General features: G+C 48.2%; 1 protein-coding gene across 2 annotated transcripts in view; it reads right to left on the minus strand.

Annotated features, from left to right (window-relative positions):
- Positions 1 to 14,176, minus strand: part of Thbs2 (thrombospondin 2) — a 31,299-nt gene extending 17,123 nt beyond the window's left edge. The window contains exons 1-7 of one of the 2 annotated variants that reach the window (XM_029568471.1): positions 13,898 to 14,176; positions 11,353 to 11,504; positions 8,810 to 9,366; positions 6,990 to 7,074; positions 4,117 to 4,313; positions 2,450 to 2,590; positions 1,646 to 1,742 (exon numbers count right to left, since the gene is read on the minus strand). In XM_029568471.1, the coding sequence (XP_029424331.1) occupies positions 1,646 to 1,742; positions 2,450 to 2,590; positions 4,117 to 4,313; positions 6,990 to 7,074; positions 8,810 to 9,366; positions 11,353 to 11,404 (1,129 nt within the window). In that variant the 5' untranslated portion in view covers positions 11,405 to 11,504; positions 13,898 to 14,176. The remainder of the gene's footprint in view (positions 1 to 1,645; positions 1,743 to 2,449; positions 2,591 to 4,116; positions 4,314 to 6,989; positions 7,075 to 8,809; positions 9,367 to 11,352; positions 11,505 to 13,897) is intronic. The other variant, XM_008843387.3, reaches the window with a different exon arrangement.
- Positions 14,177 to 16,358: the final 2,182 nt, after the last annotated feature.

Genomic DNA, 16,358 nt, shown 5'->3' on the forward strand with positions numbered 1-16,358 from the left:
CTCACCCTCCTCAGATAGGCACCACCGCCCCTCTCTGTCGCGCGGCGCACGAAAACACACACACACACACACACACACACACACACACACACACACACACACACGAGGTTAGGCCCTCCCTTTCCGCACGCCCTGGGCAGGTCAGGCACTATGAAGCCTCCATGTGGGGCCTGCTTTGGGGACTCCTTAATGGGGAGGGGCTCATGATGGTCGTGGGGCAAGGCCTGTGAACAGACAGAGGCCCACCACCTTGATAGGAACTTGAGTGCCTTCAAAGGGAGACCAAATCAGAGGGAGGAGGGACGGGATCACAGTTCTAGCTATGAGAAGATAAGCTAGGTGTGTCTTCAGAAAGCTGGTCTGCAGAGTTAAGAATATTGCATCCAAAAGATCAAGCTGCATCATGTCTACCCAAGGAGTTATCAAAATCACGCAGCAGTGATTCCACCGAGCCTCTGCTGACACACATGAGGTAGCGATATCTCCAACAGGTTGCCTAATTCATTTCCAAATAATTTAATTTGAGGAAAATTCAATAAATAGGCAGTTTTCTGGAAGAAACTCTTCACAGGCGCATGGGGTTGGTACACCAATGTCAAGGCCTCTGCTGAAGGGCACTGTCCTCCCACTCTGTGCTCTACCAGGCCTAGCACACAGCAAGTCTCTCAGTCGGGGCCCCACTGGAAGACGGAGGGAGTTAAAGAACAGATGTAGGAGGTGACAGTGAGCCTGGGGCAGCCAGCACAGCCAAGCCCAGCACCCAAGCTCTCATGCCAAGCCCTTGTGTTCTTTCCGTCTTGGCAAAATGAACAGGCATCAGGAGGGGAAGCTGGCTCTGCACTGGGCACCGGGCAGTTCTGCTGAGTGAGTGGCTGAGACTCTAGACACACACAGAACGGGATGCCAGAGTAAAGGCTGAGGAGAGGTGTCCGGAATGCTCAAGGCTGGTGGCCTGAGTGGAAGGGACTCCCATACATGTGGGGAAGCTTCACCTGAGAATCACCCAGAGCCTAGATCCAGCACAGAGGGAGCCACAGATCTTCAAGACTCTGGCAGGGTCTGGGAACTGAGTCCAAAAGGGTTGCTTAGGTGGTGTCCTAGAGCTGAGCAGAGTCACCAGGACTCCTGGGCCACCCCAGCCCTTGCTCCACAGCCTGAGGGGCCTCAGAGAAGCCGCACAGAATTGGCTCCTCCAGACTTCCACGCTCTGACATTTGGATGGTGTCTCTGTTACTTGAATGCAACCAACTCTGACTTTGGGTTTGTTTTCTATATGGTACGTCTGAGTGCTCAGCCTTCACTCAGTCTTGGGTCTAGCTGTGGCTCCTGATTCACAGCAACTACTCACACAGGGGCCTCACTCTGGGCCTGGGGTCAGGACTATGGTCCCTGCAGGATTACAGGGGCTCCCCTGCTTATCTGAGGATGGCCAAGGCAGGCAGCTTCATCCACTGAACTCCTAGGGCCATCAATGGCTTCTTGTCCACTGGATAGTGGCTGACATGAGGCCACAGGTGTCCCGCCGTCCCTCTCCACTGCCTGTCTCTAGGAGCCTGAACCTCCCTTCTTCTTCACAAACCCCTGAACAGATAAACAAGCAGATCAAATCACTGGGTCTCACAACGTGCTCACCAGGGTGACTTACCCTGAGAGCAAGTCGGGCAGCACTCGCCCTCCACAAAGGACGGGTTGGCACAGGTCGCCGGCAAGCAAGAGATTTGATGGCAAACTGTTTTAAATTTCTGCAAGTACAGAAAGATATTCAGAAAACCCCCTTTAAAGCAATAGACGTTGGCTCAGGAACTGGGTGGACAAGGTCAGTAGGATGGCTGGGTGTGTTCTGTGATCCTACTTCAAGCATGAGGTTTAAGCAGGCCTAAGGGGGCTCTGAGTGCTGACACCCCTCCACCACGGAGCAGAGAGATGATAGGAGAGGCTTTTGAGTGCTCTGGGTGGGGAGGAGGGAGACAGGCAGAGCGTCTCCTCTACCACCCAACGTCTGAGGCCATCACACACATGGGAAGGTGGAACGGTGAAGCCGTCACACACAGACACGGGGCAGTGTCTACAGTCTGCCGATGATCGCGCTTCCCAGTGTCCCAGCTGAACATCAAGGCCTCACTAGAGCCGACCAGGGTTAAGTACAAGCTGGGGTAGCCCCGTTCCTACAGCTTCTCTCTACCCGGCAGTGCTGGCCAAGCCACTCCACTCTCTGGGCTATGATTTCTTTGTGTACAGAACAAAGAGGCCAGTTTAAGTTACACTTATGATTGCTTTCATGTCTACGGCCCTCTCATGCTGAACCTTCCATGTGTGTGTAAACATCTTCTGCACACAGCTGCTGAGAAGACCATTGCCAGCCATGAGGATTTGCCATGTGCACAATTTGGACAGTCCTGGCCTGCTTGGGACACGTCTGCCTCCAGGAGGATGTGACTCTGGACCTCACCTTGCAGGTACATGTGGTGCAACTGTCCACAACCCAGGTTTCATTTTCTGCAAAGATCCGGCCGTCCTGCACACAGGCTGACATGTTTCTTGTCTTCAGAGGGCCCCCAACGAGCTCCAAGAGAAACTGGTTGTCACTGGACTAGAAACAGAGGTGAAAGTTAGTAAGAGACAAAAGTCCAATGGCCTTTGTTCATTGAGGAACCATATGACCAAGCACAGAGCCCACCGGACATGGGCATGAGGACACTAGGCCACTGACACTCTGGCCCACATGAACTTCTACAACAAAGACGATCACAGAACACAGCCTCGCAGACTATTTCTGTTACCTCAAACTTCCAACCACTTCTCACTGCTAAGACTCAGCACACAGATATCCTTAACTGTTCCTCCTCCTCTGGGCTGACTGCGCCTCATGGGTGAAAGCTAGGCCGCCTTTGTGTGCAGTGAGCAGACATTGGGGGCAGGAGGAGAGTCCCTACCCATTCTTCCTTTTGCTCAGCGTATAGGAAACAGCAGAGGTTGTCTGATGAAGATACCATCAGGGAAGGAGACAGCCACAGTTCTGGCATCTCAATGGCTACACCAGAGAAAGAGATGTGAAGTATAAAAAGAACAGACAAACCTGCACCATGTGCCCTAAGCATGTGAGCTTGCCTTGGGCTTCTCAGTACTCTGTGTGAGTTTTTCCTGAGGAACAGTGTCTGAATTGAGGTATCAAGCCTTGGGGGTCTGAGGAGTGAGACAAACCCCCTAGTATAAAAGCACAGAAGCACATTACCCTTGTAGCTTTCTGCAGTTTTAAGGTGCTCACACATTTCCTCCATCACTGACTTTCCATTACATAACCTGGACCTGGGAGGCACTTCAGTTGGACAGAAGCTCTTTTCTGGACTCTCCTCCCAGCTCAGCTGGTGAGCCAGCTGGGCCATCAGGGTTCACTGAGCCTCAGCACCTCCTGGTACAGCGAGGAATTAAGTGATACCACTGCACTGACAGGCAAACCACAGCAGGAAAAGGTTTCGGTCCTAAAGACAGCCTTGAAGAGCACTACACACAGGTTTGGGTGTGAGACTCCCCCAGCCTTAGACGGGGCACTACAGGAAGTGTGTGAGTGGAGAGACAGTGAGAGTTACCCCGTTCGTGCTTCCCATGACTGTGAACAGTGCACGGCCGTGTGGCCAGGAGAGCTCATGGCGCTCAGCTGCCTGTTCTGAGCCACACTTTGAGATTCACAGATTCAAGTTTATCAGCCTTACAACACTATAAAGCAAAGACAGTCCTCCCACCTGCCGACGACTCCCGACACAGCCCTTCACATAAAGTATGTTCCTCTGCATGGATGTGTTTTATTCTCTGGGGAGATGAATTTCCAGAATTGCAAATATATGTTAGAGAAGGTGTAGCCATGTCTGTTTTGATCTGTGACACTTCCCCATGTCTTTCCAACTTTTCCTCTCATTAGCTTTTGCATCAAACCAGGTTTCCTGAAGGGCCCGACCTCAGCATCCCCTTAACAGTGGCTTTCTAAAGCAGTGAACTCTAAGTTATCAGAGGCCCGGCCAGCTGGCTGGTAGAAGGGCTGACACCCGAGGCCTCCCTGCCCAGCCTGCTATTCATGACCACAGCCCTCACCGGCTACCTGTGCTTTCCACCAGTACCCACCACTCTCTCCAGGTTCTGGCTGAGCTTGTTCACCATGACGTGCAGCCCAGACAGCTCGTTCATCATGTTGCTCAGCTCCTCACAGGAGTGCGTGCACACCTCCTGTGTCCTCTCCACACCCTGGCCCGCCAGGTCTGTGGTAATGTGAGGGCTCAGGTGGAGTGTCTCCGTGTGTTCACTGATGGCGTTGGCCTCCGCTAAGGGGAAGAGAGCACGGTCAGTGGAGCACAACCCCTGAGATATCCACAACTCTAAGCTGGTGCCTGTGACACGTCACGCCTTCTCTGAGTGGCCGCATGCTAAATTTTATCCAACACATTTGTGGCAGCTTCTTCCACTTAAGACCCATGCGTGCCAAGAAGACTCATCTCACACACCTACTTAGCACACACAGTCCCCTGGCAGGCAGAGGTCCAGCCTGGGATTAGAGAAAGGCAGAGAAGAGTAACAGGAGAAAAGCCATTTGTATTGTAGGGCCACACGTCACATACCTCAATCAGAGTTGGGGACAGTGCCTTGTGTCCTCCTCCTAGGCCAAATCTGTTCTTCTGCCACATACCCCAGGTGCCGATCCCTCCTCTCCACCCCTTCCTATAGCCCATTTTATCCTGAATGCCTTTGCAGGCACTCCTCTTTCAGAACAAAGGTGAATTTGTGTTTCTTCATGACAGAAACACGTGTCCCTCTGTTCATCATGCTCCACTGCCCAGTGGCTCCTCATAACAAAGACAGATACTCTAATAGTCCCTGCCAATCACAAGGCCTCTGCCTGGGCCATGTGATTCCTTAATTCTCAAATTGCTTTGAGACAAGCCCAGAAACACAGTCATCTTCAGTCAAGCCAGAACCAAGGGCTCTTGAAAAGGAAGAGATCCAGGGATAGAAGGGCTCCAGGGAAAGAAAGACTCCATAGAAGAAAGGTTTTCAGGGAAGGAAGTTTCCAGGAAAGGGAGGTTCCAGGAAGGAAGCACTCCGGGGGTGAGGATTCAGGGAAAGAAGAGTTCTAGGGAGGAAGGGACTACAGGCTAGAAAGTCTTATGTCCTCACATCCAGGCCACAGCCTCCCTTGGCAGGACTGTCCTGCGTTCACAAGGCCTCGTCCCTTTCAGACTTCCCACATTTTTAGTTATCACATGCATGCTACGAGTCTTTCAGGCATTCTACTATGACCACTCACTTCTTGAGTTCAAAGCCTCGCTGCAATCCACATGGTGCCTGGAAGCCCCTTAGATTCATTCCGTGTGCCACTGCCCATAAAAAGCCAAGCAAATGTACATATGCTCATAACTAAGTAGACAGACACTTGTAAATAGGTACGGAGTGGATTTTACCCAGCATTTAACTTTCATTTATGTTTTTAAAATCTTTAACTTATCTAAAATATTTACTTTTCATATCGTTATAGTTAAATTTTAAAAAACCTATGCATTTGTTTATGTCTGCCTCTGCCATGAATGCATTTGAGTTGGTGACAGACGGATGTTCTAGGCAGTCTGAACCTCCCACATCTACACCAGCATCTTCAGTTGGGAAATTGCGACTACTTGGCAATTTAGAACAGAGATGTTCTCATTTCAACAAACAAACAGCAAAGAGGCTGTGCGACCAGGCACCAACTTGTGAGCCAGCTCTCTGAACACTAGATATTTCAAATCTGATATGACCAGTAGAGGACTGAATTTTCTGCTGGACAAGGTCTTCTGGGCCTGGGCTTTGTGTGGAGACACTCACAGTGGTCCATGACTACAGTAATCCCAACTCTTACTCTTCACTCTGGAAGGACAGATTCAAATCTTTGCATGTATCTATTGTGTTAAAAAGTGCTCAAAAAACTTGCAGAAAAATTTAAATGTTTTCTTTTAATATTTCTAGGTATTATTTACTTGTAACTTTGAGCCTAAACTTTCCTGTTGAAGAAACCTACATATTAGGATGTGTTCAGAACTTCTGAAAGGTGTGAATTATCTTTGTCGCAGATAATAATCTTAGCCACCAATTCCCATGGCAACAGGCCCAGTGTAGCATTGATGTCTAGTTCCAACCCAACCTCCGCAGAGTCATGGCTCAGGGGTCACTATGATTGGGGACTTTGAAAGGGCCACTCTCTGCTCTTAAGAACAGCACCTGTGTGTGCATTAGTGAACTCTCGCATGACCTGCCTCCTGTGTTTAGCTGACTGCAGAGGGAGGGGGTGTGGCTGTCAGCACACCTGCCTTGGTCAATGCAGCATCAGTGTTCTTAATGTGGCCAAATGGACTCCAGGAGCACAGAGAAGTTTCTACAATCAAGTCTCAGTTCTATTCAGTTATCGTGTTCCCACCCTCATACATTTGCACTGGCAAAGTCATGTGCATGTGTGCGTGTGCACATGCATCTGTGTGGGTCAGAGGTCAACCTTGGATGTAGTGCTTTGGGAACTGTCCACTTTGTTTTTTGAGACAGTCTCTCCCTGGGATCTGAGGCTCGCCAATTAGGCTAGTCCGGCTGGTAGGGGACGGAATCTCTGGATCTGCCCATCTCAGCCTCTACAACGCTGGCGTTACACGTGTGCACCACCATGCTTAGCTTATGTGGGTGCTGGAGATTGAACTCCAGTGTCGTGTTTGCTCAGCAAGCACTTTACGGGCTAGGCCATCCCTCCAGCCCCTGTAAAATAGAATAATTGCTGTTCTTAAAATACATTCAAAATTGATCCTTGATAATTTATCATTTTCAGATGTCATCATGTCTAAGTTGACAGGAAAACTCACCCACAGACGATAACAGCACTTGACCCAAACATCTTTACCTAAATCCCCGCAGGGCGCACACACATGGCCCAGCAGCAATCCACCAGGACAGAAGGAGAAATGCCTGGCTCAGAGCTCACCTACCTCCCTGGCCTTGCTGACAGCCTTTCTTGCTTAGAATATCCTCCACAGAATCTGCAAACATGAGGTGGACATTTTGCATCAAGCCCTGGGGAGAGACAGATGAACAGAGACACAGATAAACTAAGGACTTGATGGTAACTGGATGACACTTTACAAGCACAAGGTAGAACCTTTCACTGAAACAGTGTAATCTCGGATTTATAGCCTGCAGGTTCAAAGTCTCCTTAAAACGTTTATCTTTCCTGTTACTTTGAAAACTTCATTCTTATACAACACAAAGATGGAAGCTCGGCATGAAAAACTTTTCTAAGCAGAGAAAAATCCACTGTGGAGAAGAACGAGGGATCCGGGGTGGGAAAATTTTGCCCTCTGGACAATGCTGGGTCAACATGCTGAGCTGTTTCCTTGTGACTCAGGGCTCAGAAATGTCTACTGGTCTAGCCTGAGGCAGCCTCAGGTCACACCAGGAGAAGTACGCCAATGATGCAGTGGGAATGGACCAGTCAGACAGCCATGGGAGCACCCTGACAAAGGCCATCTGCATCCTGTAGGCCTTTTACTTGAAGAACTGACCTTTGATATACGTTTATTTCCAAGAACAAGTGCATGTGTGCAAGACAGCAATGCTCAGACCTTCCTCGACCTATAGTGAGTAACTAATGGACACTCATCAGCAGTTAGAAACATCGCAAGCTGAAGGTCCATTTAGCACATGTCATCTGGGGTTCTGTCCGCTGCTCCCAGTGGTTACTGGCTGACAGGAAGCCACTGTGTGCTCAGTATCTTGAAAGAGGATAAGAGCATATATCATTAGCCCACACAGGATGGAAATACAGACTCTCAGGGTAATTCCACTGAGTGAACTGTCTTCACACCTTGGTAAGGAGGAAGAACCCAGGTAAGCTATTGTAACTGGGGGCACCTGCCACTGCAGGTTCTAAATTCCCAGTTTTAGGAGAATCTTAAACTTCTTTGGCTACAGTGGGGAGGTGTTGAGCACTCCTAATGCAACAGCTCCTCCTGGGGAACGCAGTTCCTCTTCATTCCCAGGGCAAGAGCTAGAGTGTGGCTTCAGACCTAATGAAGTGCATCAGGGCTGCGGGGAACATGGGAAGGGTCTTGTTCCCACCCTGGGCACCAGCCACTGACATGGGCACCTGTGACACCACTCTGCTTCTCACAGCTTAGGAATTTGTGTGCTATTAGTGCATGCAGAGTTGATTGTGTATTGTGAGTATATGAGTGTGTGTGCACACAAGTGCTTACATGTCTCATGTGTATGCACATGTGATTCTGTGTGTCAGTACTGTGTTCATGAGTGCAAGTGTGTGTTGAATGTACTCACGTGAGCAAGTTTATGTATATTCAAGGGTGTGAGGGTATAGCATGCACATTTTGCATGGTACATGCACACACTTGAACGAATGTCAATGTGTGGTATGCATACACACTATGTAAATACATGCACTTCACATGTGTACATGTGTGGTCTTCATATAAGGTATGTATGAACAGGTATGTATCTGCATGTGGTGTGCATGTTTCTTTGGGGTGTGCATGAACGTGTTTGATGCGTGTACACAAGTGAATATGCATAAATGTATTGCTTAAGTATATGCATTGCACAAGTGCATGTTTGGTGTGCATGAATGTGTATATGGTACGTGCAATTGTGTTGAATGTGTTCGCATGTGTCAGTGACTGTACCGTACATATTCTTCTCCAAGACAAGATTGCACCTGAAGCCTCACTGAGTTGCCCCAGGCTATGAACTCCCTGCAAAGTTCTGTCCCTCATCATGGCTGCCACAGCATACGCACCCTGAAGTGACTCTCCCGGGCTGCACCTTTAGCCACGTACATCCTGCTCCTGTCGGCCTCCAACTGTTCGTAGAAGGGTTCATCCAGGGCAACGCTGTCGATTAGGTCGCAGCCAATGTACAGGCTGTAGGTATCTCTGGCCACCTGCACGGTGATGTTCTTCCACTGGGAATCAGCCACGCCCACCTCCTCCAGGGAGTTGCTATGTAAGGAACCTTCCACCCAAAAGTTGAGGTCCAGGGTATCCCCTGGGCCATTGGACACAATCTCAAACTGCCTGTGGGAAGCACCGGGGCCTTCCAGTGCCAGCAGTGTACCCCGGGATTTGCGGTCCTGCTTCACCTGGGCCATGAGGAAGAAGCCTTCATTTTGCCTCACAGCCCTGACAATCCTGATGAGGTCCTCTGTATTCACTGGGGGGATGTAGTCAAAGCGGACAAAACGATAAGCAGGCACCCCGGGGTCAGGCCCTCGGAACTGCTTGGCACCGATGGTCTTCCGGTTGATGTTGCTAATGCTGAAAAGGTCAAAGGAACTGTCTTCGCCCTGGTCACCAGCTGCGAAAGGGAACCACAGGGTCACAGTCACTGATGGGAAGATGATGGAATTTTCCAGGATTCAGGCTGGTAAGCCACAAACTCATGAGGCCACCCCATTCTGCTGCTCCTCCCCGACTTTGATAAGATGCAGAGCTACCCTACCTGAGCCTCACTCCCCACGCTGGCTAAGCCATCCTGGCTCCCCACATAGCTGTAGGCTGGCTTTCTCTAGGGCTGGGGTCCAGCGAGTGTCATTAAGCACACATTAGTGCCTAACTTCCCAGAACATGGCTTCCTCTATGAAGGAATCTCTGTGTAGGTCCACTCTCTGGGACCAGACCCCTATGTCAGTGCAGACCAGGCCTGAGTCCCCACCTCTGCTCAGTGTGTTCTTCCAGCCCAGATCTGGGTTGAGCCAGTGTGCCCTCTACCATGTGATGGAGGGGTAGATTAAAAGGTATATCTTTGGCCTTGCTGCACACGGGGTTTCAGAATCCACTAAATTCTGTGTTGTTTTCTTTGGGGGTGATCTTCTGCCTAAAACAAATGTTGTGATATCTTCTGATTTCTACAGAAAAGCATTCTGTGAATAATGACATGGGTTAGGGTCTGAGACACTGATAAGTTTTGTGTCTAAGAGTGGTTTGATATCACCATCCAACTGCTGAGGAGAAAATCAGCAGATCTCAAAACTAAAGTAGGTTAAATAACTCAAAATATAGCACACTGAATAGAAAATTACAACAAAGTGGGGCTGGAGAGATGGCTCAGTGGTTAAGACACTGGTTGTTCTTGCAGAAGACCTGGGTTCGAATCCCAGCACCCACATGACAGCTAACAACTGTCTGTAACTCCAGTTCCAGGGGATCCGACGGCCTCTTCTGTCCTCTGCGGGCATTGCACGATATGGGTGCACTTACCTACATGTAGGCAATACACACATAAACATAAAAAAATTTAAAAATAATGAATAATATTTTTTTAATTACAACAAAGTATAACTTTTCATTTACTGCTTGGCATTTAAAGCAGCACACTCTGTTACTGATAGAGGTGCAAATTTTATTACTGTTTGTAGAGATATTGGCAATACTATATAATTAAAATAATTAAGATCTGTGACTATTACTACTAAAAATAGCAGTCCAAGTTTTAGAAAGTATTCAAGGAATACAGTCACAAACAGTAGTAAAAGTTGATTCACTAAAATCTCTCTCATGTCATTATGCACACTAGTAAAAATAATCTAGAGAAAAAAATCATCTAAAATATTACTATTGATCTGTGATGAATACAAAGCCATTAAAATTAGGCTAGAGGGGCTGGAGAGATGGCTCAGGGTCTAAGAGCACTGACTGCTCTTGCAGAGGACGCAGGTTGGGTTCCCAACACCCACATGGTGGTTCATAACCAGCCATAACTCTAGTTTCAGGGAATCTGATGCCCTCTTCGGCCCTCCATGGGCATTGTATGACACAGGTGCACTTACATGCATGCAGGCAATACACTCATATACATAACATAAAAATAAATAAGGCCAAAATTTTTTGTTAGATACAGGTTAGTAATTCAAATTGTAGGTATTTACCGAGAGAAGAAAGCATGCATCTACATAGTAAACTTGTATTCTAAAGTTCATGGTAACCTTCTTCATAATGGAAATAAATAAAATTAGGCTTGAAAAAGAAATGATTTAAAATAAATATCTTGATCAGGAAGTGGGAAGAAGGGAAGAGATAAACCATAAAGTCCTGGAAGTGTTGTGGACATAGTGTGTGCACAAGGCCGAATTATATACACCAAGATGCCTCATCTCTCGGTGCCCTGCACTGGTCTCTAATTCCTAAAGTTTCCAAAAGCAGTCACTCCAGGCTACTCAGATACAAAAGTTAATGGATATTTTATTTTCAAGCATGTTAAGAAAGTTTCATGGGTTGGACGCAACCACAGCTCCTTGATGGTAACACCATAGCAAACATAGACGGAGGGTCCATCTGCACCTACCGTGAGCTCTCGGTCCCACGCCCAGAGCGAGCAAGGCCAGTGCCCAGAGCATCCTGCCTCCACTGGCGACTCCTAGGAGAAAGCCAGCCGCCTGGTGGGTGATGAGTGCCCAGCTGCAGCCTGAGTGTCACTGGAATGTGCACTCACGTGACCTTCAAAAAACAGTTTTCATACAAACATCAGAAGCAAATGGACTTGTGGGCAGCAAGGCTGTAGAAAAGAACCTTCCTGTCAGATGGGGCTCTTCTAACTCTGCTAGCATTTCTCCAGCTCCCTCTTTCTGCTGTCATGGTGAGGGGGTTCTAAGCACTCCTTATGCCATCCCTGTCACAGCTCAGGGTCTCTCTGACCATGACCGTGGACTCTGCAGAAGAGCAAGTGGAGAGTGGGCCAGGGCACTGTTTCCCTGAAGGATTTTACCACAAGATGAGTTGCCAAGACCTACATCCAGGAAGCCCGGGCCTAGTCAAACATCCTGATAGGTGAGAAGACTCTGGAAAGGCATTCTGTGTAAAGGTCCAGGAAAAACCATTTATGCATAACTTAATTAAATAGAACCAATACTAACTGCATTTCAAAGTTAGGAATAAATCTAACTCAGTGCATCGTTCTTTGGAAAAACATATTTTACTTAGCAAGAATTTACTCTTCTTTTCTGCTCTCCTGCAGGCCTGTTTTCCATTCTCAGGGATTCTAAGTTGGCTCTGTGAACTGGACCAGAAGTCGGGAGGTCTGGCCTGGAGCCCAGCGCCTCCATTAACTCCTTGTGGGTCTCCCTGTGCCCTGGGTCTCAGATCCTCATCCACAGGGAGTCAGGGGCAATGGCCCAGTTTCTGTCCCATGTCATGCTCTGCTCTGTGGAAACTAACCCTTACAATGTCATCCCTCACTCCTGTTAGATGACCAAAGCAGCTTAGCTTCTCACTGACAAAGCCATCTAAGCAATTCCCCTCCCTAGAACTCTTTTCTGGAAACAGTGACCCTCCCGGGGGAGGGGGAATCCTTCCCCAGAAGAAGGTGATGGGGCATGATCCCTAGTCTCCTAAAATATAGTCCTGATCCCTTTGTTCACTGAGTGCTAGGTGCAGAGGCAGCCAACTGTACCATCCCACCTGAGCCCTCAATACCAGTTCTGTCACTCAGGCAACCTATTTACCCTCTGGCTCAGTTTCCGTATCTGTTGTTCGAAAGAAAATATTTTCCTTTAAATATCCGTCTGTCTGGGGTATTGGAAAGGCCTCATGCAAGTGAGCCTCCATCAGGTACTTTTGCGCACAGCAAACAGGCAGGCTCTGAGCTCCTTCTGTTATGCCTTGAAGTGGCATTTTAGGAGGACTCGAGTGCACGGTGAACCGTTTCTAGGTATTCAGAACCTCAGAACAGTACTTAAGCACAGTGAGACCACCAAGAGGTTCAAGAATGAACAGCACTGAGTTCACCTCTGAAGGCTCCTGACTGTCCCACCCCTGACCAAGTGTGTGCCTCAGGACACCTGCCCCTGAACCCCTAGCCCCACAGCTCCCCTCATCCTAAGGACCAGCAATGCTGGTTCTACAAAGGCAAGCCCCATCCCCAAATGACATTTTACAGCTCGGGGCACTCAGTTCTCATGCACAACCGAAGTATATTATACTGCGCTTTGGTAAAATCAACTGTTTGTTAAATGAGATCCTACCTAACCTGTTGCGCTGCTGCAACGGAAAGGAACATGAAGCGTGTCTGGTCCCAAACAAGCCTCCTGGCAGCATGCAATTGCATCCTAGCTCTACATGCAAGTGCACTGCTCCCCTGAGCCTGAGTCATTTCTCTGCTGGAAGCCCACACTGCAGGTGTAGGAGTAGATGCCCCCAAAGAGGCCTTTCCACAACAGAGTGTCATCACAACTTAGGAAGGTCTTATACAATTTATCTTACATGAACAAAGTGAAAATGACATTGCCAGGTGGTCTCCATGTCCCCTTCACCCCCTCCTTCCCCCCTATTGACCAACAGACCACTTCCATTTACCTGCCCCAGGATGCCAGCTCTTTTCATATGCAAATTATCTCAAATCAATACTCACAAATGCACTCCCTCAGTGCCCCACCCCCACACCTACTTTAAGTTATAATGACATCTAGTACTTGTTCAGTTAATAATGTTTGGAGTCAAGGACTCTATAATCCCTTTGATTGTTTTCATATTTTCTGGGGGTCCTTTGAAATCCCTTTCTCTTGTTTCTCCTACACAACAAACAAACTTCAGCGTGGAAACTTCTTATTCTGAAACTGAGTATGTCAGTGTTTGCCTGGCTTCCCAGCAATGAAGACAGTCAGACTCCTGCCTCCCTGGGAATTTGCCACAGGAGGCAGGAGAGGACCCAGAACCAACCCTGCAGTGACTGCTCCTGACGGGTCTCCAACTGCACAGGGCAAACATAGGGTGAGGGAGCCACACTAAGTTCCAGAAGGTGCAGCTGCACTTCCTCTGTGTAGCCTCCCTGGAAGCCTCCAGCCTTTTCTGGAAAACTCACAGCCCGATGAAACGTCTTAGAAATTAAAAGGTACCTGGTGTGTTTGAAAGTGGATGATGATCGATTTCAGTGTTCCGATTCTGTTCAGAGGGGATGAGGTGCCGCTGGAGAGAAGGGACCTGGTTGGGGACAGTGGATACACTGGCTGTCTCCAGGCAGCAGCCAGATCCTTTATAAGCCTGTTCCCCAAGTGCCCTGTCAATCAGACTCACGCCGAGGCACGTTTAATTCATTCTTTCGAAGGAGTGTCATAATTCCTCCCCCTGGTCTCACCATTTGCTCTGAGTACCTGGGGTCTCAGTCCAAGTCCGGCCCCTCTGAGCTGACACCGCCCCTCCTCCATGTCCACCCGGGGCCTGCCAGACAGGGGCCGGCAGGGGAGGAGCCAGACAAGAGGGGCAGGCAGGGACTCACTTTTCCTGTCTTCTCTCAGGAAATAAAATGCTATAAATAAAACCAGCAAGATTGGCTGAGACTCCCCATGTTGCTGAGGAGAAAGAAATGCCAGTTCTGTGCTTTAAATATGTTTCAAATTACCCAGTATGATACTGGCCCTTCTAAACCAAGTGAACACAACCAGAAGGACAAGAGAGAGACAGTGGGTTTGTGCTGGGGAAGCTAGCTTATTCAGAGAATTGATTTTGTCATAAGAAGAACAAGTTTCCTGTCAAAGAGCACCCACCCATGTTATCAGGCTCTTGGAACACTGGGAAGCAGTGCTGCCTCTGGGGAGAACAGCTTTTCCTCCAAACTCACTCCATCTGTTCAGTCAGGACCTTAGAACCCTGTGCAACCAAATCTCCCTGCCGGCAGCCCAATCCCCAGCCAAGTCTTCTTGGAACAGTTTCCCAAAGGTGGGAAACCTGCAATCAGAAACGGTCCTCTCAGAAAGAAGGTAGGAGGAGGTCAGGGGTTCCGTGGAAGTAGGGGTACCAGCCAGCTGCCCCCCACACAGTTCACACCAACCGGACTAGAGGAGATGGGCGGGGGGAGGTCAGCACCCAAGGTGGATGGTAGATGACAGGGAGAGAAGGATAAAGAGAAGGGGGAGAGAAGGAGGGACATGGGGAAGAGGAAGGTCAGCACCCAGAGCAGGTACTCATTAGAAAGAGAGAAGAACGGGGGTGTGGGGAGGGGATGGAATTGTTGTAACCAGGGCCCAGGATGGATGGACGATGTGGCATCCTGCAGAACCCCTGCTCAGGCTTTGTCCTTTGCACACTTCACTCAGATTATCTGGATGTTTATCTGGACTGACCCATGGTGGCAAACAAGGCAAGCTTTAATTGAGGAATGTTAAAAAGAAAGAGTATGGAGAAAGGGCTTAGCGGCCTTCCCTTCTCAGTGGGAGACTTCACTAAGGGTCCTGGCACTCACTGAGCTGGACCCTCTTAGACTGAAAGCAGAGAAGCAGCAGACACTACCCCAGGCAGAAATTTTATTAATCTCCAATTCCCGTCTTTATTGGGGTTGGAGAAGCAGTTAGAGGAGAGTGAGAGGAGGAGGAAAGGCTGCAGTTTAAAAAGCCCATTTCTTCTTACGACAACTGTTCTTTACCACTCCCTAAGAAATACCAGTTTCTGGGCCAACAACATGGCTCTGGGGTAAAGGCACTTACTGCCAAGCCTGAATTCAATCCTCAGGATCTTCACGATGAAAGGAAACCAACTCACACAAGTTTTCCTCTGACCTCCACGTTCAGAGGATCCAGGTTGATTCTTAGCACCCACATGGCAGCTAACAACCATCTGTAACTCCAGTTCCAGGTGATTTGATGTCCTCTTCTGACCTCCACAGGCATTGTAATACACTCATACACATAAAATAAAATATAACCAATAAAATTTAAAAATAAATAAGACCATAAATTTTAAAAACTATTTTATTTATTATTTTTATTTTATGTATATGAGTGTCTTGCCTACATGTATATGAGTGCACTACACGCACGCAGTGCCCACAGGAGCCAGAAGAGGGTGTCGGATCTCCTGGAACTGGAGTTATGGATGGTTTTTGTGAGTCCTCTGGAAGAATAGTAAGTGTTCTTAATTGCTGAGCCCTCTCTCCAGCCCCAAAATATAATATATTTTTTAAAAGAAATATCAGCTTCTGATTTATAAAGAGAAGAGACTAGCCTCAAATAGTACATGTGTCTTCTTTAAAGGAAGACGTGTTGCTTCGGTCTTCTAATCAAAGACAAAGTTGTCATTTGAATTAAAATATCTAGACTCAAATTTATATTTGGACTTTTAACTTACACCACACAGCAAAATAGCATAGGCTTCGTAGCTAAAAGAGTAGAAGTGATTTTTCTCATAGCTCAAGAAAATGAAAGTCAAAAATCAGTCAACATGATGAGTTCTAAGGACTCAGAGTCCAAAGACAAATGTTTCCAGGCTCCCTGAAGAAGTTTCAGTGCCTAACTGCAGACCTACTGTGCACAGGTTGATGCCCCCTGTGGCAGAGCTAGCAGGGTAGAACAGAGGGGATGTGGT

This window comes from Nannospalax galili, unplaced genomic scaffold (genome assembly GCF_000622305.1).
Source record: "Nannospalax galili isolate Female #2095 unplaced genomic scaffold, S.galili_v1.0 scaffold60, whole genome shotgun sequence".
NCBI lineage: Eukaryota > Metazoa > Chordata > Mammalia > Rodentia > Spalacidae > Nannospalax > Nannospalax galili.